General features: G+C 41.3%; 1 protein-coding gene across 5 annotated transcripts in view; it reads left to right on the plus strand.

Moving 5' to 3' along the window:
* Positions 1 to 24958, plus strand: part of DUSP16 (dual specificity phosphatase 16) — an 89459-nt gene that overhangs the window by 33273 nt on the left and 31228 nt on the right. For 4 of the 5 annotated variants that reach the window (XM_086714058.1, XM_086714057.1, XM_086714056.1 and 1 more), the window contains 2 exons: positions 11477 to 12070; positions 13018 to 13156. In XM_086714058.1, coding sequence (XP_086570184.1) covers positions 11843 to 12070; positions 13018 to 13156 — 367 coding nt within the window. In that variant the 5' untranslated portion in view covers positions 11477 to 11842. The remainder of the gene's footprint in view (positions 1 to 11476; positions 12071 to 13017; positions 13157 to 24958) is intronic. The other variant, XM_086714059.1, reaches the window with a different exon arrangement.

The following is a 24958-nucleotide window of genomic DNA, read 5'->3' on the forward strand; positions in this document are numbered from 1 at the left end:
CGTGCTGTTTGTGGACCCATTGCCCAGGAGTTATCCATTTTAATTTGTGTGTTGTAGGATGTAAGCTGTAATTCTGTGACATGATTGCTTAAAGAGCAAATCATTCCTGGTACTCTGTCCTGTTAAAGCACCTTGTGAAGGCCTGAGGTGCATTGACCGTGATATCATATTCTTACTGAAATAGTCTTTAGACGTTAAGTGATCACAGGATTCCTCCTTTTACAGGTGAGGAAAAAAAAAAAAACAAGCTTGGGGATGTCAAGTGACTGTTGCTGTGACATTTTAGTGTCTTTGTAGAGGAGCTGAAATTAGGAACAAGAGCTCCTGAATCATCTCTGGAGACTTATCCTGGTCCACAGTTGTTGTTTTTGAAACCAATGCATCATAAGACCTTACTTGTTTCTAAATTCCTAGATTTGCTTTGGTGTCAAGGGGCAAAGAAAAGGAGTAGGCTTAGGATGGAGGTTGATTGGCACAGAAAGAAGCCTGTCGTGGGTTTTTGTGTGTGTGTGTGTGTGTGTGATTGTAGAGTTACGTAGCTCTGGCTTTTACTGTTAGTGGAGCTGAGCAAGGGGCCTGCAGCTACCCCTGGGCCTGGCTGGTGTCCCGTTTTTGAGGCCCCAGAGTTATTTTTAGCCTCAGGGCCTTGGAAGCAGGTGTGGTCCAGGCTTGAAGGCCACGCCTGGAATGTGTTCAAGTCTTGTTGTGCGTGTCTATTTAGGAGCTCAGAATAGTGAGGAGGCCGCTGTATATACTTTGTTGAAAGATTTGTGCTTTTCCAGTAAGAGGAATGAAAGTCCTCTTGCAGGCTTATTTTGGAAACTTTATAAATTGAAATACATTTTAAGAGTGTTAGGGAATATATTCATTTAAAAGAGAAAACCATCTATGAATTCTTTGTGTAAAGAAGAAAGCTTTTGTATTAAGAGTCATACCCCAACGGACCTACTGAACCTCCAGGTTTATAGTCATAAGTGTGTGATTTAAAATTCAATTTCTTGTCTCTCCCTGCCCCCCAACATTATTGTTATTGAAAATAATTCTTTGTAAGTTCTTCTGTGAAGTAGAAATCCAGCTTTTATCTTGAGGGTAAACATCAATTTTCCTTTATTGTATTGTTAATCCTATACCTTGTTCTAGCCCAAAGTTTTCTTAATGGTCCTGGTAAGGAGGAATGCAGGCACGATGGCGACAGCCACTTTAGGCTCTGAAGTGTTATGTCGTGCCCTTTTTCTAAGACGTTTTTGTACCTTTACAAGATTATAGAAAGGAAAAAATAGTACCTTTTTAATGTATCCGTCATGTGCTCATGTGTGTATGTGGGTGTTTGAGGTTCTGCTTTACTTTACTGTTTTGTAACTTGCTTTTATTCTCTTAATGGGTCATGACCATCCTTCATTGTCAAGAAGTATGCTTTCACACCATCATTTAAAAATGTTGCATGATGCTGTGTTGCAGGATTCAGTGTGACTTGTAGGTTATTTAGTCTCCTTTTGCTGCGCATGCAGACCTTTTCCATTATTTTTCACGTGTCTTTAAATTTTTTTTTTAATGTTTATTTATTTTTGAGAGAGACAGAGACAGAATGAGATTGGGTTGGGGCAGAGAGAGAGAGAGGCACAGAATCCGAAGCAGGCTCCAGGCTCCGAGCTGTCAGCACAGAGCCCGACTCGGGGCTCGAACTCCCGAGCTGTGAGATCATGACCTGAGCTGAGGTTGGCAGGCTCAACCTGCTGAGCCACCCAGGCACCCCTCACATGTCTTTTAACTGAAAGGTGAAGCAGTTTCTCATTTGTCACTTTGAAAAGATCCGTGTAAGCCATTTTGAAAGTATCTTCAGGAGAATAGTTTGGCTTTGTGGTTTTACTTATTTTAATATCAAAAGACTTAAAGTAGATAAAATTACAAAATATACTGTGATAAACTTGGGCTTAATTAGAAGTGGTGGAAGGTTTGGTGTTGATGATTCCCAATTGTTTTCCATTGCTTGTTCCCGGAGCCTTCTGATCTTCTTTGGAAAAATTAAATTATATTCTCTCTTTACCAGACTATATCCCACATTGTCCAGATGTTTACCCTGGTTGTAATATCATTAGTAATTTCACTCTTTGTCAGGAAAGTACACCTTATCTTTCATGTAGTGGCATTTTGTTGTTTTGGGGGTGAAGTGGACTAAAGATGGTGCACGGATAAAGATGATAAGCTTACATTAGTCTTACCAACCCCTTGAACACAGTAACCTAACTGACAGAGTCCTTGTGGTTAAGTATTTGATACACTTTTTAGCAAGGAGAGCTCCATGAAAGCATTTAAAATTTTTTTAATTTAAAGATCCGTTAAACTGCTTCCTTGCTGTTTAGATCTGTTCAAGCACACATCTTGTTTAACATGTCTTTGATCTTTTGCTACATTCTGTGCTGTAAAATCAAGATTTCATTATTAGGTACATTTGTGGAGTTGGAAGAATTATATTGATATTACTAGTAATCTTTCTTGTTACAATTTTTTTCATTTCATACAGCACTTTTTATTCTTTTGCCAAGGAACGCTTCTCCCTTTGTAGTTTTAGTAAGAAACTACTGAACTTGTGTGTGTGTGTGTGTGTGTGTGTGTGTGTGTGTGTGTGTATTTCACAGTAGAGTGTTCGAGTGGCTGGAAATACTTCATTCCTAATAGACCTAACCATTTTACTGAAGAAGGACGGAGCACCTACTGCATGATTAACTAGCACTTGCCCAGTTCAGCGTTACCTTGGGCAGCACTGTATTGATTGGCCTCAAGTCTTTGACAGAGAGAGCTGCAGCCTTCCCAGGATCCACCTAGCTCTCTCACCTCCTCATGGCTTGTACTTAACCATCAGAGTAAGACCTTTTCTGACTACTCTGTTTAAAATTGCAACTACCCAACTGAACTCTCCTTCCTCCCCTGGTTTGTTTTTTCTCCATAGCGCTTGTGTTGTTGCTGTTTGTTACTGTCTCTGGCATTGCATTAGAAACTCCAGAAGAACAGGAGTTTTCACCCAGCACATTTTTGCTGCATTTCTCCAGCAGTGCCTAGCACTTACTAGGTGCCCAACAATTGTTTGTCACATGACTGAATGAGTTACAGTAGGCCTGACAGGTGCTCAAGAAAACCAAGATGTACACATTAGTGTCCTTATCTGACCTCTGTTTGGTTTGATCTGACTCTTTCCACTCCTGCCTCCAGTCCACCTTTATTGCAAATAACCTTTCCAACACATTTTTTCCTTGAGTCTCAGATTAAACCAACCACAGACCACATTTTCTCTCGCCCAGAGACTTCATGTAAGGATCCTTCTATTCCCATTCCCTCAAGACCACCTCATATCCAGGCCCCTCTTCGGGGCAGAGGGAGGGTAGAGTCCTTAGTTTTTAGGCAAGGTGCCTGGAGAAAGCATTATATGTTAGAGGGAGCCGTGGGTACAAGGAGTGTGTCTGGAATAGGTACATGGTGTGGTGGAAGGAGGGGAGGTGGTGGAAGGAGGGGAGGTGGTGGAAGGAGGGGAGGTGGAGGAGAGCTCCGAAGGATCAGGGAATGGGAAGGTAGTAAGACAGACAGGTGAGCACAAACAGGAAGCAGTGCTGAGGAAGGACAGAGGCTCCAGCTGAGCCAGTACCCAGAGTGCAGTGCTCTTCCTGATCAGAAACTGGGTGAAGTCTTCTCTCAGATCTGGACTCTACCTGGGCTGACCTGTGTCTGAAGAAAAGACATTGTATTTAGTCTTTGAAGGATGGCTGTTCTTCCAGCCTTTATCTGTGGGTCCTTGACGTATATATAAACAACCTAAGCCTCTGATAGGAGTGGGTTCTTTCAGTGGTGCTGTAAGTTGGTGAGAGATGCTGGTTTTATGGTGCTAACAAGTGCTGTCTCTACTTCCAGTACTGTCTAGACACTTGTGCTTCAAGCTTCAAGCAGTCTGTCCCATTATTGCCCCCACTTGTCAGAACGTGTCCTCTATTTTGGGGTAAGAAAATATGGTCAAGACATTAATAAGGTGACTGAAAGTACATTAAGCTTATATAGTTGTCATGGCTTTGGTGAGGGTGGTTTTTTGGGTTTTTTGTTTTGTTTTGTATTTGTTTTTTAATATATTTTACCAAATATTGGGCCTCAGAATGTCTGTTAGGGTTTGCCCACAGCATATGAGTCAAAGTTGCTTTAATCAGTGTAGATGGTCAAAGTCTAAGCTGTTCTTGCTTGTTTCCAAACTTCATAACCTGCTTTTTTCCCTTTTGATTTGTTCAGTTTTCCTGTTACTGAAAGTCCATGTTTAAGGCTCTGCCAAAGGCTGTTTAGTGTATCTTGTTGCCTATTTCCTCAGTTTTATTGGAGGGAAAAAAAAATTTAAGACCAGCTTGTAGTTTAATAAAAGCAAACTTCTCACCTGATTGTATCCTTTCCATAAATTCTCTGAGAATTTGAACTTGAGCTCAAGCCCAGCCAAATAAAGCCCAGTCACTCTCCTCACTGAACAGGCAGTTCAGGCACCCCAAACCCATAGAATCATCCTTTCCCTGCCGAAAATTTCTTTGTAAAAGGAAGTCTTTCAAATGGAGATGTGCCTTTCTGAGGGGTGGCCTCTGTGTCTTCATAGGTCCTACCTTTCAGACATGCGGGCATGTTCTTGGAGCCCTCGCCCTTACCTGCTGGCTGTAGGCCTTGATGTGGCCCTTAAGGCAGCTGTGCTTGGTGACAGTGGAGCTGTTGCTGTTAGCAGAAAGTAAGCCATGGGCAGGCAGAAGGGGGAAACTGTGTGTAGAAAAGGTTCTCCCCTTTTTTTCTGGTGGGATAGACAAAGTGTCGCTGTGACTGACCTGGAAGCCAGGATATTGCTGGGAAGTTGAAAAGAGGAACACCTCCTCTAAGAACAGGAGGGAGATGCTTAATGGAATCATTTAAAAACTACCTTAAACTTAAAAAAATTTTTTTGTTTGGGCACTATGTTTAAATGTGCAAGTGGTGAAGAAAATCAAAAGAAAAAATTTTCCTTTTAGCTAATTACTCTAGTGGCAAATACTGGTTTTTGTTTAGTCGAGCGGTACATTGTTCTTTAATTAAAACAGACTCTCACTTGTTCACCTTATCATTAAAACACTGTTAGGCTTGGGGCGCCTGGGTGGCTCAGTCAGTTAAGCGTCCGACTTTGGCTCAGGTCATTATCTCACGGTTTGTGGGTTTGAGCCCCGCGTCGGGCTCTGTGCTGACAGCTCAGAGCCTGGAGCCTGCTTCGGATGCTGTGTCTCCCTCTCTCTCTTCCCTTCCCCCACTCATGCTCTGTCTCTCTCAAAAATAAACAAACATTGAAAAAAAATTTAAAACAGGCTTTTGGTTCTCTGACATAACTAATTCAGCAGTAGTGTACTTCATTTCATTGATACTCTTGCAGAGTAGAGTGAATTACAGTAAATAAAACACCAATTTCCATGATAAAATCATAGATAAATTTCCATAGGTAACTAAATAGAATCTAAAACATAAAATAAATTACACAAAAACTTTAAAGTATGAATATTAACAGGGGAAGGCTCTTCTACAACTTCTGTTCATATTAAGTATTGTAAAATATTTGCCAAAATGGGTAAAATGCAAAATAAAGCAAAAGTGGTATTTTTTTAAGGGAATTTGCCCATTTTGTTCCCTGATCTGTGTAGTCATTTTTTTATACTAAAATGTTGCCTCAGCCTCTCTCCCTTCATAAATAAAGTTTTTTAAAACCTTGATTTCTGGGGGCGCCTGGGTGGCTCAGTCAGTTAAGCGGCCTACTTCGGCTCAGGTCATGATCTTGCGGTCCGTGAGTTCGAGCCCCACGTCGGGCTCTGTGCTGACAGCTCAGAGCCTGGAGCCTGTTTCAGATTCTGTGTCTCCCTCTCTCTGACCCTCCCCCGTTCACGTTCTGTCTCTCCCTGTCTCAAAGATAAACAAATGTTAAAAAAAAAAAAAAAAAAAATTAAAAAACAAAAACAAAAAAAAAAACCCTTGATTTCTGAAAGTGAGATACTTTGCAAATATTTGTTTAGTGGCTCTGGTTAAGGTTACTAGTCTTTGGTATGATAAATACTGGTTTATTCCTTTTTGGAGAAATAGAAAACTTTATTGTATGTATAGAAAAGTATTCTTTCATTGTCTTCTGAAAAGCCTGATGCCACCCAGATTTCCTTGGTGGTAGACTGGGGCACCCCATCAGTCTCCTCAGAAGAGTCTTCCCACTGCTCCAGCTGCCTGCCCCTTCTCCTGGGTGTTGGAGGTAGGCCAGGGCTCCTCACCACAGTCCCCAGGCAGCCAAGAGGGCAGCACAGCTAGAGGGCCCGGAACACCTTTGTCTGGGTCAGTGTGATGAGGATCCGCAGCAGAGACACTGCTCAGGGCCAGTGCTGCCACCCCGGGTCCCTTAGCATTTTTCAGAGGGCTTTACACTGGTGGCTTCTCCACCTTCCACGGTCCCATGACCACCAGATAGGTGTCCCCTTTCTCAGGAACTTATGGTGCCATCCTGTCTTTGGGTGAGAATAGCCAGAGTCACAACAAGGTGTCCTTTAAGAGATGAGCCTGTACTTCATGAATGTGCACATCACATTTTAAATTTCTCTTAAGTTGGAGTAGTTGTAGAGGATACTGTCTGATTGGGATGCCATAAAACAGTTTGCTGACCTTTCAAGCATGCTATTAAGAATTACCCTTCAGCTTTTGGGTCCTCAGGTAAAACCCCTGATTGAATAGGTGTGATGTTGGGGAAAGGGGGGAGTTGTCTTTTAAGGTGAAGTGTTTCTGTGTTTTAAAACATTTTTTTTATTAAAAATTTTTTTGTTAATGTTTATTCATTTTTTGAGACACAGAGACAGTGAAGTGGGGGAGGGACAGAGAGAGAAGGAGACACAGAATCTGAAACAGGCTCCAGGCTCTGAGCTGTCAGCACAGAGCCCGACAAGGGGCTTGCACCCATGGACTGTGAGATCATGACCTGAGCCAAAGTTGGATGTTCAACTGACCGAGCCACCCAGGCGCCCCTCTCTGTGCGTGATTTCCAAAAGTGCACGTATGGAAGATACATAGATTATATCACATCCTAATTAAATATGAGAAAAAAATAAAATTGTAGTATTTAATTTAAGTGAAGGAAAAAAGCAGGGTGCATAATAAGTGTATATACTGCGTAACCGGTTGAACAAAGGGAAGGAATATATATTTGTGTCTTATTCTGTATTCATTAAAAAAAAAAAATCTTTGGAAGAAATCAGAAGAAACTATTGACCATGGTTTCCAGTAGAGGGCAGGGGGGAGACCTGGGCAGATGGACAAGGGTAGGAGAAGGATTTTCAGTGTATTTATGTTTTTCATGTATTTGTTGGGGTTTCAGTATCATGGCAATTTTTAGTAGTTTTGTTGAAGTGTAACAAACATAAAATAAACTGTACATATTCATAGTATGTATACATTTTATACCTTTTTTTGAACCTTGTGAATATGTTGCCTATTAAAAATGGAAAGAAAATAGTTAAAACTTTAAAAATTAAACGTTTAAATAAATCAACAAATAGCAAAGCTGGCCTGTCCTAGGTTTTGTTATATGCACTTGGGCCCTTTCCTTTTAACTTCTTGTAGAAATTTTGGGTAAGATTAGCTTGTGGTTTTGCCAACAATAAAATATTCTCTTGTCATCTTTTAAAAAATTTTTTTTTTCAACGTTTATTTATTTTTTGGGACAGAGAGAGACAGAGCATGAATGGGGGAGGGGCAGAGAGAGAGGGAGACACAGAATCAGAAACAGGGTCCAGGCTCTGAGCCATCAGCCCAGAGCCTGACGCGGGGCTCGAACTCACGGACTGCGAGATCGTGACCTGGCTGAAGTCGGACGCTTAACCGACTGCGCCACCCAGGCGCCCCTCTCTTGTCATCTTTTAAATCCTACCTGATGCAGAAGGTTTCAAAAACAAAACTGTCACAGACATGTTCCTGATCTCAAGGTACTGACATTCTTCAGAATGAACAGTGAATGCCCAGAAATTTCTAAATTAGGGTTGCAGCCTAGGACAAGGACCTGGCCCAAATTCTCTCACTGTAAATAAACAAGGTTTAAGGCAATTGTTCCCCCACCTCCCATGCCCCCTTGGTAGGGCTCTGCCTCTCACATAAATCTGTTTGGAACTACAGAAAATCAGACCTTGGGCATAAAGGTGTGACAGGAGAGCTCCAGCTGGCCTGAGTACAACATGAAAGGATGTGACTTCATCCTCATTTCACATTCAGTGCTTTGCTTCAATTACATCCTCATATTAGGGTCACTTGGCCCAGACCTTTTCTTGGTCAGAGAAAGGGTCTTTCTGCTTCTGGAACTCCTGATTCTGGTTCTCTAGGTAAGGATGTGCCCTACTGTTTGCTGTAGTCGATCTTTGGTTTCAGTGATTTGGGCTCAGGAGATTAGGCTGAAGGGAAGCAAAGATGAGAACTTTCTCATTCAACTTTTGCATGTTTGCTGTCTTCTCCCTCCCTTTGTCCCTTGATCTGCTAACCCAGATAACTGCTTTGTTCCATCCGGATTTTATCATTGAGAGGAGCCAATCAGACTTGGATACTCAGTGCCATGGTTGGAATCAACTTGCTCTTGTTCTCAGATTTCCACTTTCTGTGCCACCCGGGCACCTCTATGGATAAGTCAAGCCATTCTTTCTCAGTCCAGTTTCATTATGGGAGCAGGTGCTTAGGGAAAACAGCGTAACCCAGTAGTAGGAGCCCTGGTTTGGGAATCAGATAATCCGAGTACAGGACCTTACACTGCTGTGAACTATGTCACCCAGTAGTTAGGATTTGATTCAATGCTGTATCCTTGGCAGGGGCTTTGCCAAAGTACATTCATTGATTGGGACAGATTCTCTGCTCTGGTTTCTTCAGTTGAAGATAGAGATGATTTTTATACCTCATTGCCAGTAAGCTATACTAAAAATAAATACATTAAAATAAGACAAAAGATGGACAAATAATGTATTCTGTATGGAGCTGATTTGTAAGGTGCGGGGGCAGAAATGGTTTCTCAGGAGCCTTCTAACCCCCTGTGTGTCTGGCTCTGAGGGAAAGAGTGCAGCTTGGTTGAAGCTCAGCCATATAGGAGGGTGGAGTCGCTTCTGTGTTTATCGGCTAAATGACATCTTTGAGATTCCAGGTGCAAGGCAGCTCTGTCCACTGTTGGCATCTTTAAGGTATTTTTTCTCCTTTCTCTTTATGATGAGTAGTTGCATTTTTTTTTTTTTTTTAATTTCTTAGAGTGTAAGCAGGGGAGAGGGGCAGAGGGAGGGGGAGAGAGAGAGAAGGAGAATCCCAAGCAGACTCCACACTCAACCCAGAGCCCAGCATGGGGCTTGAGCCCACGACCTTGGGATCATGACCTGAGCTGAATTCAAGAGTTCGATGCTCAACCAGCTGAGCCACCCAGGTGCCTGGGTAGTTGCATGTTTACTTACTGTAAATAACTTTGATAATTTTATCCTCTAAACAGACTTTGTGAAGAGATAGGCCTATGTTACATCTACATTTCATAGATGAGGAAACTGTGGTTCAGAGAAGTTATATAATTTTCCAAAGTTAAGTAACAAGTAAATGGCATGGCCACTTCTCTTTGTATTCTCCATGCTTCAGTTTCTTTTTTTTTTTTTTTTCAACGTTTTTATTTATTTTTGGGACAGAGAGAGACAGAGCATGAACGGGGGAGGGGCAGAGAGAGAGGGAGACACAGAATCGGAAACAGGCTCCAGGCTCCGAGCCATCAGCCCAGAGCCTGACGCGGGGCTCGAACTCACGGACCGCGAGATCGTGACCTGGCTGAAGTCGGACGCTTAACCGACTGCGCCACCCAGGCGCCCCACCATGCTTCAGTTTCTAATCTGTAAATCTGAAATTAGGAATAGGACCCAGTGATGTTTGAGGGTTTTACCATCCTGATCAGAACTCAGTTAATCAAATACTTAGTGTCTTAAATCATTTGTGGAGGATTTTACTTTCTTATAACAGTGTGAATTGAGTATCTTATGTACAAAGCACTATGGAGGCAGGACATGTAATACAAAGTCTTTACCGTCAAATAGTTTACCCTGCAGAAGGTGAATGCCAGCAGTGGATATCTGGTGTTATGTAGTGTAGAAGATTTTCAGTGAGCAGAGATGGACCAGGGAGCTAGGAGTCTGAGAATATTGGTCAGGGCCAAGCTGTGGGCACAAAAGTCCCAACTGGTATCAGTTAGGAAGTGGCCAATTAGGGCACTTGGGTGGCTCGGTCGGTTGAACGTCCAAATCTTGATTTTGGCTCAGGTTGTCATCTCAGGGTCAGGGGATGAAGCCCTGTGTCAGACTCTGTGCTGAGCGTGGAGCCTGCTTAAGATTCTCTTTCTCCCCCTCTGCGCTCTCCCGTGCTTGTGTTCTCTCTCTCAAATACAAATAAAATTATATATATACATATATATGTATATGTATGTGTATATAGATATGTATGTATACATATATATATGTATATACGTATGTATATGTAAATATAAAGGAAGTGGTCGATTATAGGAGTTTGGCAAGAATAGGGACGCCCTGGTTCTAGTAGTCAGGGTTCTGTATGTCTGCTGTATGGTTGCTGACCTAGAGTCCCAGGTTGGGATGTGAGATTTTCTAAGACTGCGAGTCAGTGATTCTCTTAAGAATGAGGCACCAGAAGATGAGGGGTAAGTCTGTGAAGGATCAGAGAACTGAGGGATGGAGCAACCAGGGCCAAAATAGCTGTGGGACTATCTCAGTTGGAGCTGGGTACATCACAGTCCCCCAGCAATTAGCTCAGCAGTTGGTATGACAAGAATATCAGCCATTCTTGTCCCTTCTTTTCCTTAAAAGGCAGCTGAAATTTATGAAAGGTTTTCCCAGGGCAATTCAAAGGGGCTGCTGTTGTGCCCTGGTGTGTGTGTGTGTGTGCGCGCACGCGCGTGTGTTTGTGCGCGCGCGCGTGTGTTTGTGCGCGTTCACATGTGTACACACACTCCTACTGTCACAGAGGTTCTGAAGCCTTCAGAAAAGATGTGTCCTGATAGTATGGGCTTGCTCACCTGGTCATAGGCTGTTCTTTGTGCTCTTTTCAGGAAATAAGCAAATAAAACCCATTTGGAAAAAATACTACTTCAAGCATCTTTTTATAGCTCTTTCAATCTCATGCTACAGGCGTGTAGTTCTGGGCCTCGGGTCATTATAATTCATGACTGTGTCTTCTTTTATCTTCTTTGGGTTTTTATATTTTGATGTAAAAGTGAATTACCATCAGTGGGATTTTCCGGAGGCATTCCTGTTTGTCCTTTTTGTTTGTTCAAATGAAACAGTGCATCAAGTATGGAATTAGATTAATGGAGTAAATATTATGAATCATACGCTCTCTCTAATCTGATGCTCTTTCTTTTTTTTGACCCCATGTTTTGTTTTCTGTCTCTGTCTTCGTGTAGGATTTTCAGTCCAGCGTAAAGCTGTTGGAGCGAGGAGCAAAGGTAAAGAATGATGTAATGCGCTGGCTGCCCCAAAGCATCTTTTGTTGTGGAATGGTTATTCCAGTCATCTCTTTATGAATCAAATGTGAGGGGCTGCTTTGTGGAAGGAGTCCTTTGCAAGAGCACATCAACGGGGAAAGAGAAAGGGACATTCACTTGGAGGGCTCTTGCTGAAAATGGGTTTAACTCTCCTTTTGCCAGTCACCACCAGCCTGACCTCATACATTTTTAGTACAATGGAGTGGCTGAGCCTTTGAGCACACCACCATTACATCATCGTGGCAAATTAAAGAAGGAGGTGGGAAAAGAAGACTTATTGTTGTCATGGCCCATGAGATGATTGGAACTCAAATTGTTACTGAGAGGTTGGTGGCTCTGCTGGAAAGTGGAACGGAAAAAGTGCTGCTAATTGATAGCCGGCCATTTGTGGAATACAATACATCCCACATTTTGGAAGCCATTAATATCAACTGCTCCAAGCTTATGAAGCGAAGGTTGCAACAGGACAAAGTGTTAATTACAGAGCTCATCCAGCATTCAGCAAAACATAAGGTAAATGTTTGCTTTTTTCCTTTTTTAAAATAGACACCCTGAATGAGGAATAATTGTAAAACAAAGTCTCATTTTTAGGGGAAAAAGTAATTTGAGTGAGTTTTGGTTGCTTTTTAAACTTTGGTACCTAAGGGATACCTCCAAGTAATTTACTAACCACGCTGTCACATTTCAGAATATTTCTAAACTATACAGAAAGGGTAACTTATTTTAATTTGGTCAAATGCTGTGTTTTCCTATTAATGGTTTGCTAAACTTTTAAAAAAATTAAATACTAATAAATAGTTATAGTTAATACACAATATTATTAGTAACTTAATACACAAAATTTATAATATGTGTATCAGAAGTTACTAAATTAATACATTATTTTGTATTATCTACAAATTTACTGAAAGGAGATCATTCTGTAAGAGTGCTCGGGAAGAAAGTGGAAACTAATTGTATCAGAAGTGCTGTTTATTTGTGGGAAGGGAAGGCACCATTGTTCAAGATTTAGGGATGTTATCTTCGAGGAAGGTATTTCTGGGATACCAAAATGTCGTCCTCATGGTAGGTAAAGCTGTTTTTTTTCTTCAGGAATGAAAATGAGTTCATGTTTTAATTTTACTAAACAACTGATTTATTTGTTTTGTAGAAACGTTTTTAAATGTTTCTTTAGTTCAAGGGTTGTTAATGTTTATTTTACATACTGTTTTATGAGTTTTAGCCTTTTACAGTGTTAAGGATTTTAAACCAAGGCATTTGGAGCACACCTAACATCAATTTTGCCTTTTAAAAGTTGATTTTTACAAGTATCTTACCATTTGTATGCTAGGTTTATCCAGAAAATTGACTGCGTCTCATTTTTATTCATATTATTAATTGAAAGCGGGAGACAGTTATCTGCTTCAGCACCAGAGGATTGTGGGAGCTGCCTTCCTAACAGCCTCACGTTTGCATTGCAGGTTGATATTGATTGCAGTCAGAAGGTTGTGGTTTATGATCAAAGCTCCCAAGATGTTGCCTCTCTGTCTTCAGACTGTTTTCTCACTGTACTTCTGGGTAAACTGGAGAAGAGCTTCAGCTCCGTTCACCTGCTCGCAGGTAAGGTTTGTGGCAGAAGTGAAAGGACTTCGCATCTCACCGAGCCTTGGCAGTGAGCTCAGCGTAAGATAGGTCATCACAACTGGGAATGTATTGGGTAAACTGATTTATTTATAGCTTCCGGTTGACATAGCTATTCTGTTTAACTTGAATATTGTCATTCTTCCACATTAGTGGCATACACATCAGTGTATTTTTTTACTTCGCTCAAATGCCTCTTCATTTGGTATTTATGAGCTAGAAATGTCACATAGACAGGTGTGCTGCTTTTAGCCGGGGGATTTTTCCATTCACCTGGGATCTAAAAACACGAAATGCTCTACCTCTCAGCTCCTCTTCTTAGTTCCCGCCCCCTGTGGCAAGAAGCAGAGGAGTTTCACAGGGTTGAACTCTTATTAAACATTTACAGTTAAAGTGGACTCCAGCAATGAGCTCACCGTTCTTGGGCATTATGAACAATGAGGGGAGAATGTAGACTATTTATTCTAATAATTAGGGGGACAATTTAAAAACTCATTTACTTTCATATTTTTCTTTCATTTTTACAACTGGAAAAGGTCTCAGTTTGCAAATACTAAGCTTATGGTTTTATGAAATACATGAGAAGAACTAAGTATTTTATGTCTGTCTTAAAGGGGGGGCGGTGTGAGAGTTCCATCTCACTGATTCTACAGCAGAGTGCTCATACCAAAGCCTGTCACTCACACTGGCTCAGAGCAGGGGATACAGTTTGACCGTGCACAGTGACCTTGGACACACAGCTGCTGTGGCCTGCAGATTGTGCCACAGTGAAAGGCAAGATTGATTTTAAAAACGTGACCTAAGAAAATAAAATATGGTAGATATTATCATTTTCACATCTTGAGTCTTTTGTTGCAAGGAGGATACCGTGAACTTGTTGGCAGTTGATTGTTGGAAGTGTAAACACATTTCAGTTTTCAGAGAAAAGGATGAATCCATTGTCGGTGTGTTAACACTTAAACTCTGTGAAGCTTTAGATGAGATTTCCATATCTCCAGTTCTCTCTCCTCAGCTCTTGCTTCAGGTCTCAAAAAGCAGGCATAGATTATCCGTTGTCATACCCTTCGCTTATGCTGTGATTCTGCCTGATCTTTCTGTTGGTTTCCTTACGTGAAGTCAGTGTGTCTTGGAATGCAGTTTTCAGAATTCCGTGGCTGAGAATTATGTTAGGTTCTATCTCTTGTTGCTGGGTGCATTCTTTTACTGGGATATAACTGTGGTAAATATGACAGCTGTTATTGGAGTTCCATTAAACTCATCTGGTGAGTTTAGGAACTCCTTTCATGCTTCTTGTAGGCACTCTGAGGACTTTACCTCGGAATCCTACCAGTGGGATCAGGGTTATTCTTTAAAGAGGGTACACCAACTGTGTGCTTCCCGGGAAAGACACTCTGCGCCTCACTCTTGTTTGAGACGCTTTCCCTATGGAGGGACTCTGACTTGACAGCGTGGCCAGATGGACACTCCTGTGGAGGAGTGAGCTCATACTGAGTTTCTAGCACAGGTGTTTCAGTTCCTTAAATACCCTTTCTCCCCTTTACCAAAGAACACTCCTTAGTTACCTGGGAAGGTTCTTATCAGTTGTGTGTTGGTGTGGGAGGAGCACTCCTTGGGCAAGGGAGAAAAAGGACTCAGTGCGATCGGCTAGATCAGCCCTACGGACATGTGGAATGACACATTGGATCAGAACACCTTGACATCCCCATATCATACATGAAATGCTGCCTGGGTCTCAATGAGAGTCCATCCAGGCAGCACCAAGAACCACACTGAATGTATTGCTGACACCATATTCCCATCCACACCCCAGAATCCTGTGTATCTTTTAGTTCAGGAGGTGGCTTCAGGGACTGAATTGCCTTGTTTGGGAGTGAGCAGCCAGATCTCTTATGAAACCTAAGAGAAGGTTCTCAATGGTTGAAAGCCTCCAGCTGTCCAAAAGCCTCTGACCAATTGGAAATTCCCTTGGTTAGTGACAGGAGTGGGCAGAAAAGTGGCAGAAGTGGAAGAAAATGCTTGGGAAGGTATGGCCATCAATTGTTGGCAGCCCGTTGTGTTGCCAACATCTAGCTGCTCATAGGATGTTCCAGGGATGTGGGTTGGAAGGACATAATGACAGATGTTTCTTAAATATCTTGCCTAACTGGAAAAGCACACAAGCTTCTCACAGGTGCTACAGAAAATGACACGGTAGGTGGAGACAGTTTTCACTACAAACTGCCCCTGTTGCTTCCAGCAGTTGGAGACAGTTTCAACCTCATGTGGATGTGGTAATAGAAAGATGCAGTGGTTTCTCCATCATTCTAGAGCTTTTAGCTACTCTGAGATATTCAGGAAGCAAGTATCAGATGTGAGATGCTTTAAAGAAATGTGGCCTGAATTGCATTCATATTCTCAGAGAGGGCTAGCTACCTTGCCTGGGAAAAAATTACTTTGGAGAAGGGGAACAAAAAGACATCCCCACAGAACTGATAGATGAAGCATTTTTATGTGCTCTCTCCCTCCAATAAGAGGAGACCCAAACTTACCAAGAGGACCTAGTTATATAGACACAAAGAAGTGCAGGATTACTGAAGGAAATGCGGATTGGGTTTGGGGAAGCTATACTGGCATGGGCTTAATTCCTTAACATGGAACAGGTCCTGTTTGGGGACGGGGCTAGACTATTAAACTTGTTTCTGCCAGGTGAAAGGGGTTCTTGGGCAGCTGATTATCAGGGAGACCATTTTGCCAACGCTTCTAGTCCTGAAACTTGGAACCTGGTTCTTCAGTGAACTCTACCTGTATTGGCCACATCTGCAGGCCTCCTCGGCTGGGGACCTTGACCAGCTTTCCCTTCTTCTGAGAAGCCCAGTCAGTACTGTCAACAAAATGATTCATTTGATAACCATATGCTATCCTGTCATAAATCTTCCATTATTATCTTAAAATCTTATTTAAACCTTATGTTATCCTTTATCTTTTTCATTTATTAGCTTAACTCCCCTGCTGAATTCTTTTTCAAGCTGAGGACTATGTCTTTTTCATCTTTGTGTTCTCCAGGAGGCCCAGCACTTCTTAAGTTTTCAGTAAATATTTGTTATCTAAATTAGCTTACATGTAGGTTTGTATCATTTCTGTTTCACGTGATTCATTTTCTTAGTGTAGAATATCAGTGATTCTATTAAATAGTCATGAGACAATATGAAGTGTAGTGAAAACTTGAGATTGTTTTGAAATAAATGATTTACAAAGTATATTTGTTCAGAGCAAACATACAGCTGTTACAGAAAAGTAATATGAAAGTGTTTTCATCTATTTAAGTAGATTTAAATACGATTTTAAGAGTTAATAAAAATACTGAGATGAGCCAGTGCTAATTTTATGTCATCCTTAAATACTGAACTTTAATAAAAAGCTAATAGCTCTGGAGACCTAGCTCCACTCATAGGAAGATACAAGTCCTTGAGTCTGTATGAGCTGAGAATGGTTGTGATAATTTCTGCATATTCTTTAAAAAAAATTTTAATGTTTTTATTTATTTTTGAGACAGAGAGACACAGAGCATGAGCAGGGGAGGGGCAGAGAGAGAGGGAGACACAGAATCTGAAGCAGGATCCAGGCTCCGAGCTGTTAGCACAGAGCCTGACGCAGGGCTCGAACTCACAGACTGCGAGATCATGACCTGAGCTGAGGTCGGACTCTTAACCGACTAAGCCACCCAGGCACCCCAATTTCTATATATTCTTAAAGGTAAATATAAACTGATCTATTTAGCCATTGGGAAGTCTCCCAGTAACCAAGCCAAGCCAAACCATAGCACTGTTTTACCCTCAGAGGAGTAAAGAATTTGATTATCAGGAGCAGCCTCATCTTAGTAAGAAAGAGTGAATTTGGGTCCCTTTGGGAAGTTCTCCATCATCATTGGATAGATGGTGACAAAACCATCTTTTCCATTTTTTTTTTTTAATTTTGAAGTCAGTTATTAAATAAGCACAGTTTAAAAATACATGTATCCTCCCACAACCATCTGTAAAAATAAGACTTAAGAATTTGAGTTAATAGGGTGACAGAATGGGTGACATAAACATTTGTTTCACAAAAATGACTATAACTGGGGATTCTTGTTGGGAGGATTTATATGGAATAACACGTATGAAATCTTCGATATCAGTCTTTTAAAAAAAACTGTTATCATTGTGAGTTAGAAAACAAATAATCAAGTTTTTGGTCTTGGTAGGTAATGTTCAGAAAACTCGTTTTCTTTAAAAAATATTGGTGTTGCCTGCGTGGCTCAGTCTGTTAAGCGATGACTCTTGGTTTCGGCTCAGGTCATGGTCTCACGGTTCATGAATTTGAGCCCCTTGTCGGGCTGACAGCACAGGGCCTGCTTGGGATTCTCTGTCTCTCTGTTTCTCTCTCTCTGCCCCTCCCCAGCTCGCGCTCTCTGTCTCTCACAAAATAAACTTAAAAAATAAAAAATAATCTTGTGTCTTGGCCTTTACTTATTCACTGTGTATCACTTTATTCTACATGCTTTTTGTCTATTATATTTCTGAGGGTGCCAGACTGAACATAAATATAGAAGGAAAAAAGGAAAAATACTGAATTTGGACTTTCATTTCTTGGTAACATAGAGAAAAGAGAATAAATGGGTCATTAGTACAAATAAAGATCAGCCTACAGATGAGAAATACGGTTCTGTTATTTCCTTCTCTTTCTTCTGTGTTGTAATTCTGAGTAAAAGCAAAAGGGGCCCATGACAGTTGATTAATTCTGCATCACTCCTTCCTGTCCTGTGATGAGGCACAGGATAACCAGCCCTACAGCAAAACACCATGAAGGAGTCATGGACTTCAGCCCTTTCATTTACAAATGAGGAAAGTAACAGAGCCTTGAGTGGGTCTCCCAAGCTCTCACTCTCACTATGTTCCCCAGGCCCATATCTGCAATAATTCCAGAGTCTTCTGGAATTTCATCAGGAGGCTGAACTGAATTGGGGCTTCCATTTCAGATCAGCCTTATCTTGAAAGGCTCTTTTATTGGTAGCTCTTCCTCAGACTTTTTGTGGATTTCAGAGTCCTATTCTTATTCACATTTTATGGAATGAAGCAATGTATAAAAATATACTCTATATAGAAATTTTTAAAGCATTACATTATTTTAGCAGGGGGATCATCAAAAGTGTAACTACTCTGTTTTGTGCTGAAGTATATATAGCTTGAATAATGGTAGAAGATACCATTTATTAAGCATTTACTGTTAAGGACAATGTTAGTAAAGTGCTAAGGGCTTTTATAAACATTTTGTCTCTGAACACAGATTAATGTTGGCTTTGGTTAAAGGCCAAATACACATTTCTTTGTTTTGAGTTAGATTTGCTAGTCTAATTAGAACTAGGAGTAAGTAAAAACGTGTTGGGCACTATGGTTTTTCAATTTAACAGATCTGGATTCAGTCAATAGATCTGTATAATAAACATATGGCTTTGGTTTCATGGAATCAATTACTGTCCTTCCTAATGGAGGTATAGTGGAAGCCTTATCTTGCTGGTTACGGATTTTGCTGTGCACAGTTCTGTTACCTAGTTTGGCATTTCTTCGGTCCTTTTGTCTAGAGAGGAGAATCTTTAGTCACTACACTTCAAATCCTGCCGTTGTTGGTAAAAGACTGAAATGAATGGATCTCAGGAAAAGTACTATAGTTACTCAGGAACTGGCTGTTCTTGAGTTTAAAAAGCTGCAGTGACTGAGAGCCACTGAAAATAGACTAAGTATAGGTGCTATTTTGCCCACTGGTTGCTGAGCTTCTGAGCCTGCGTTTGCGTGAGGCGGTCCAAACTGGATTGTCTTTCTGCAGTTGCTGCCTGCCAGTGTGGTAAGCCAGTTTATGCCACTGCCCAGCTACCATGCCTAAGACATGATGCCTATGTCTGTGTCTTTTTAAAAAAAGATAGTTCCTTGGTTACTCATCCTGACAGTTTGCACAAGCCAAGTGACAGCACCCTAGATGACATTGGTGGCCTCCATTTTCCCTGGCCCTGGAGAAGCGCCAGATCCAGGACTTTTCATCCAGTCTAACTTCTCAGTGTTTCACAGGCACTTTTGAGTTTGGGCCCAGGGCTGAGCTACCAGAAAAGCAAAAGACTCGGCCCTGCCCTTGAGAACCTAACGATTAATTTGGGGAAACATGCCTAGAGTAGGTGAAAGAGAGGAGCACATGATCATGCACTGTACCATGTGATGTGGTGATCAGGGTGATGGAATGTCATCTGTGGAGGTTGGGGAAGATTTGATTATGGCAATGGGATTGTAGTTGAACCTGGGAAGAGGAGTAAGATTTGGTGGGGGTCAGACCCTGGCATTCTGATTGAGGGGGGAGAAACATGATTCAAAATGTCAGGACTGAACATCGACTTGAAGAGGGTAGTGGGGGGACTAGAGTGGATTTCTTTTGCAAAGGAGAGAAGTGAGAGTTGAGAAAAAATGAAATCAAATGACACAAGCCCTTTAAACCAGGAGGACAAATGTGTGAACCTTCAGGGATTTGGCTGCAGCCTCTGCCACCTCTCACTCACCAGGTCCTCTGACCTCACGGAGCATCTGCTCTCCTCCTCTTCTGCCACCAGCTCTCAAGCCAAGACTTCCCTCTCCCCGAGGGCTCCAAGAGCCTCTTAACTAGTCTTCTCCTGTCCTCTGCTGTGCCCCCCAGAATCCCTCAGTCGCAGTGGAGCCAAAGTTGTACTTTTATATTTTAATGTAATCCAGATTTATATAACTCCCTGGTCTAATATGCATCATTGCTTTTCATATAAATTCCCAAATCCATAACTGACTCATAAGGCCCTGTAATGGCTGCTCCTGTCTGCCTGTCCAACTTCATCTCATGCCATGTAAGTCCTCATTCCATCTCACTTCTGTAGGCCTCCTCTCAGGTGCTGTAAACCTGCGGTGGCAGTCTCTCTGGGCCTTCGCAGACACCCTCTCCTCCTGTCCTCCACTCCCTTCACATTTCCTGCTGGAGTCAGTGTATTTGTCAAGCCTTCCCTAGCCACTAGGCAAAGTTGGTTTTCTCTGTGATACACATTCCTTTGGCCACCTGCCTATAATTAGTTAATTATTCATCTAATTATTTGGTTAGCATTTGTCCCACTAAACTCTCCATTCCAGAAAGGGCCTCTGTTTCACCTAGTGCCATGTCCTGCTCACAGTAGGTGCTCACTAAATCTCTTTAACTTAAGTGTGATTCCAGTAGCCTCTAGTGTTGTTTGGTTGACTGAACAGATACCCCTTTCTTCCTGACCACTTTGTGAAGTCTCCAGGGAGGCTGTGCAGTTGGCCAAGAAGACTGTTGATAGAGTGAAATACACAGAAGTAGTCCTTGGGAGAGCCTTCTACAGGGTAGCTCAGAAGGCTTGGAGCTTCACGTAGAATGGCATGAGAGATGAGTTATATGGTGATTCATAGACAGTTTATAAGTTAGTCAAATTTGATTTTTAAGAGTCATTCTCTTGAGACCAGACTGATACCCCTTTTTCCTCTTGACTCATAGAGTTATCTCCCAATTTATAATCTCACTTCACCCATTGCTTTGATGATCACTGTAAAACCTGCCCAGCAGCCACTTCATCCTTACCTAGGTCCTAATTGTAGTTCGTCTGATTAATTTCCTAAGGGACGTGCCCTGATACCCTGAGCCCGGGGGTATTATTGGACCTTCCAAGTCATTATTGGAATTCTGACCCCTGCAAGTATGATTGGGCTCTCTGGATCATATGGAGTTCTGAGCCACTTATGGACATCAGAAAAAGTTTTTTCTCTCTACTTTTCACGTAGAGTCAGAAGCACACTAAAGATTGGGTATGGAGGAAGCACAGTAAGGATTCAGTATTGCTTGTCAATGACCAGAGTAGCACTCATTGATTCTACATTTTTTTCTGTAGTAGCAGAAAAAAGTTTTTCTTGCCCTGTGCTGCCTCTGTCACCCTGAGAGTCTTCTAGGGCATTGTGGCCCAAGAATAGGAAGCAGATTCTGGGCCCCCGCCCATGCCAGCATAGCTTTAGGCTTTGAATGGAATCAGGAAATCCTTTTGAGCACCAAAAATATACAAGACTTGTGTCCATCAACAGCTATTCATTGTAACAAGGAAGGATTCAGTAAACATTTATTGAATTTCAGTTATGTGCCAAGCACTGTGCTAAATGCTGAGGGGATTACAAAGGAGTGTGAGACATAATTCTTATCCACAAGTAGTTCACAGTGTAGTAAAGCTGGAGAAATAGAGATCACCACACACACACAAAGATAATTCACACTTACCAAGTCAGTGGCAAATACTTACTGCCAGATGGTTGCCATAAATTTTATGAAATTTCTAAGTTGGCAGGACCCTATATATACTGGTCAGGAAAGATTTTTTTTTTTTTTTTTTTTTTTTAAAGCAACAGAAGAGTATTGAAGCTGTTGGAGAGCAACTCAGTAAGGGAAGATAGCATCCTGAAATTTGTTTCTGGGACCTGGCCCCCCAGCATCAACCTAAGACCCCTGGCCAGCTCTCCAGAGCTCTGTCAGAGCTGTCTGTCTGTGTCTGTCTGGCTGCCACTGGTGTCACCTGTGTGTTCAGAAGGTTTTGATGTGAAATGTATTTTATTAGTTATGGTAAAAAAAAAAAAAAAAATCCTTGGTAGACTTCTGTAGAAGAGGTATGACCTGGGTTAGCCTATGGTTTGGAAGGAAATACAAAATGGATTGGGGAGACTGGATTGCCAAAGGCTCAAGATTGGAAAACAAAGGTGTGTTAGGAAAAGAGAAGACTGATTTTTCCTTTTACATGTAGGGTGGTGGCATGGAAAATCAGATTGGACAATAGATTGGGATTAGATTAGGAAACGTCTTGAATGTCTGCTCACAATCGTAGATTTTATCCTGTGGGTATTTGGGAGCAGAGATTACATCAAAACTTTATTTTAAGATGCTTCATCTGGCAGCAGATTGGACATGAGTTGGGAACAGAACAAGTGGATCAGAGAGAGAGCTGTTACTGAATTTATCTGAGTGAGGTATGAAGGTCCTGGACCAGGGGGCGGCAGGAGAATGGAAAGGCAGGACAGTAGGAGAGACTGAAAGGAAAGTCAGTGTGTTGGCATAGCAACTGGATGTTGCTGAGCTGACCAGGAGGCTGGGGCTACCATGGATGGGGATGCGGAAGGAAAGAGAGGGAGGTGTTGGCTTTGACTTTATTTTAAAGGTGTTAGTAAGTCTTTCAAGTAAACATGACCAAAGGGAGTTGAAAGTGTTAGATTGGATTTGGGGACATCAAACAATACAAACTTGGAGATCTTTATTTTCAGGTGAAATGAGCAAATACAGTTTCTTAAATAACCTTCCTATCCATGCTGACGAGGCATCCTAAATTCTTACTTCTCGGGAAGTCCCCGGACACTGCTTGCTAGCCGTTGTCTTCATCCCTTAACATTACTGCAGGATCAGTCAGGGCTGCCTCTGTGAATCTGGCTTCCCTCTTACAGAACTTGTTGATTTTACTCAGTGAGTGGTGGATTCTGGCCATATTCCTTTTGTTTGGTTATTCTGGTTGCACTCTTTAGAAAAATCTTTGTTTGAGGGCATTTATTATTAGGAGTCCTCGCTGTGTGTCATGAGTGTTTTAAGAGGAGTTTCTGGGTGTGGCTCTCTATTGCCAATTTGAAAGATCAGTAAAATAGGTATCACTCTACATCTTCTGAGAGTTCTTTACTAAACAATACTTCTGAATTTTGCTAATTGATCTAGATCTAGATCTTGGGGAATAAGGAGATCTAGACATTCTGAATCAAAAGAATTGCATTATTATAGTATTTGGGTTTTTTTTTTTCCTGCTAGTACTTTGAAACTTTAAAATTCTTTTTTTGTCTAGGCGATAAGTGTATTAATCCCCAAATTAGATTAGATAGAATCTTTCATTCCCTGATTGGGTGAGGTGATAGAGTGATGCAGAGTAAGCTTTTTTGGAGGTGTCATTTATGGGCAAGTTTTGTGAGACATAGGCTACTTCTTGGGCTTCCTGGATGGTCTCCACAGCAGTGCATACCTGTCTGCTTTCCTCTTGGTCTGTGCTCTGGTGGACACAGAGTGAATGGGATAAGAGCTTAAAGTTAATGCCTTATATTATTATTTAGGGATTTTTCTCGTCAGTGCTGCTCCATGGAGGATTGGCTAAATAAGACAAAGAAGGAATGTTGCTAAGGTTGTTCAGAAAAATATGCCATGGTCTCTACCCTCTCAGAAATGATTTATCAATCATGTGTGGCTTGGCTTACTCAGACGAACCTATATACATTGGAATAGTACAGCTACTTATTATTGTTTGCTTTCTTTAGGGGTGTGAAATTATGGTGCCTTCATTTTCTTGTTCATTTTAGTTAACTAGCTTCAACTCTCCGTGTGTATAGTCTGCTGACCCTGGAAGAATTGAGTCTTTTTGTGAGTGGCTAGAGAACAAAGTTTGCCTGAATCAGTCACTTCACTGTGAAGTGAAATGTATATTTATTATCAAAATAACATTTCAACAATTGAAACATACATTTCAGCAATTTAATTTTTTTTATAATTTTTTTTATAATTTTTTTTAGTGTTTATTTTTGAGACAGAGACAGAGACAGAGTGAGTGGGGGAGGGGTGGAGAGAGAGGGAGACAGAATCCAAAGCAGGCTCCAGGCTCTGAGCTGTCAGCACAGAGCCTGATGCGGGGCTTGAACTCACGAGCCTGGAGATCATGATCTGAGCTGAAGTTGGATGTTTAACCAACTGAGCCACCCAGGAGCCCCAGCAATTTAGTTTTTAATATTAGGGTTGCCTACTTTGTGCAATAGCAAAGTAGCAGATTTTATTTTCAGTACGGAGAGAAATGTTCTCTACGGGTGCAGGTATACTTCACTTAAATCCTTCATATGCATTCTGGAATAAGGAAGTGAATAGGTTGTATTATGTCACAAAAATGGAGTCTTTGTTTTACAAAGGTTGAACTACATGAAGACTATATTTAAAAACTGAAGCTATATAAACTGTGAAAATTTAATATAAAAATTAATTTGCATTGACTTTTTAGAAAAGTCTGTCTTGAAGTAGAGCTTTGTATAAGCACTGTTTCTATGTAGAGCTGTGGAATCCATTCAGAATATGAGAGGGAGCTGCCTGTAACTCTTCCCACCCTGGGCGGCTCTGCTGATAGTGCTCTAATGAGTGGCCGGAAGTGAAGAAGTCCTGCCTTTCTCCCTGCAGGGAACGCTCTTAACAGTAATGGAATTGACGTTCATCTCTAGTTAGAAAGACTAGGGAATCCATTTTTAGAATTTGAGGCTTAAACATTTATGTAACATCACTAAGCTGTAGTAAAGTGCTACTTTTGTTTTATTACAAATATTCCTTGTTAAGAAAAAAACTGTGATTTATAACTGGTGGCAAGGGTCAGAGGGAAGAGAAAAGAGTGACTAATTGGAATTGTTTAGTAGAGTTATTATATGTATTTTATTTTACTTGGCAGATTTTTTTCTTCTCTGAAAATTAAATGATAGTTCACATTGACTTTTTACATGGTATTTGTGACTAGAATTGTGGAGGTAGGTCACTTAAGGAAGAAGTTTTTTTGGCTGAATTAGAATAAGGTGATACATAATTATGAATGCCTTTAAGCTACACCAGATGTTTTCTGTGTCCAAAGTAACGTGTACATTTTTATGTATAAACCTGCATTCTACTGGCTGGACTTGTGGAAGACTAACAGAAATTGTAGTTTGACTGCCTGTC

Source organism: Puma concolor, chromosome B4 (assembly GCF_028749965.1).
Source record: "Puma concolor isolate L17-30 chromosome B4, mPumCon1.1.hap2, whole genome shotgun sequence".
Lineage (NCBI taxonomy): Eukaryota > Metazoa > Chordata > Mammalia > Carnivora > Felidae > Puma > Puma concolor.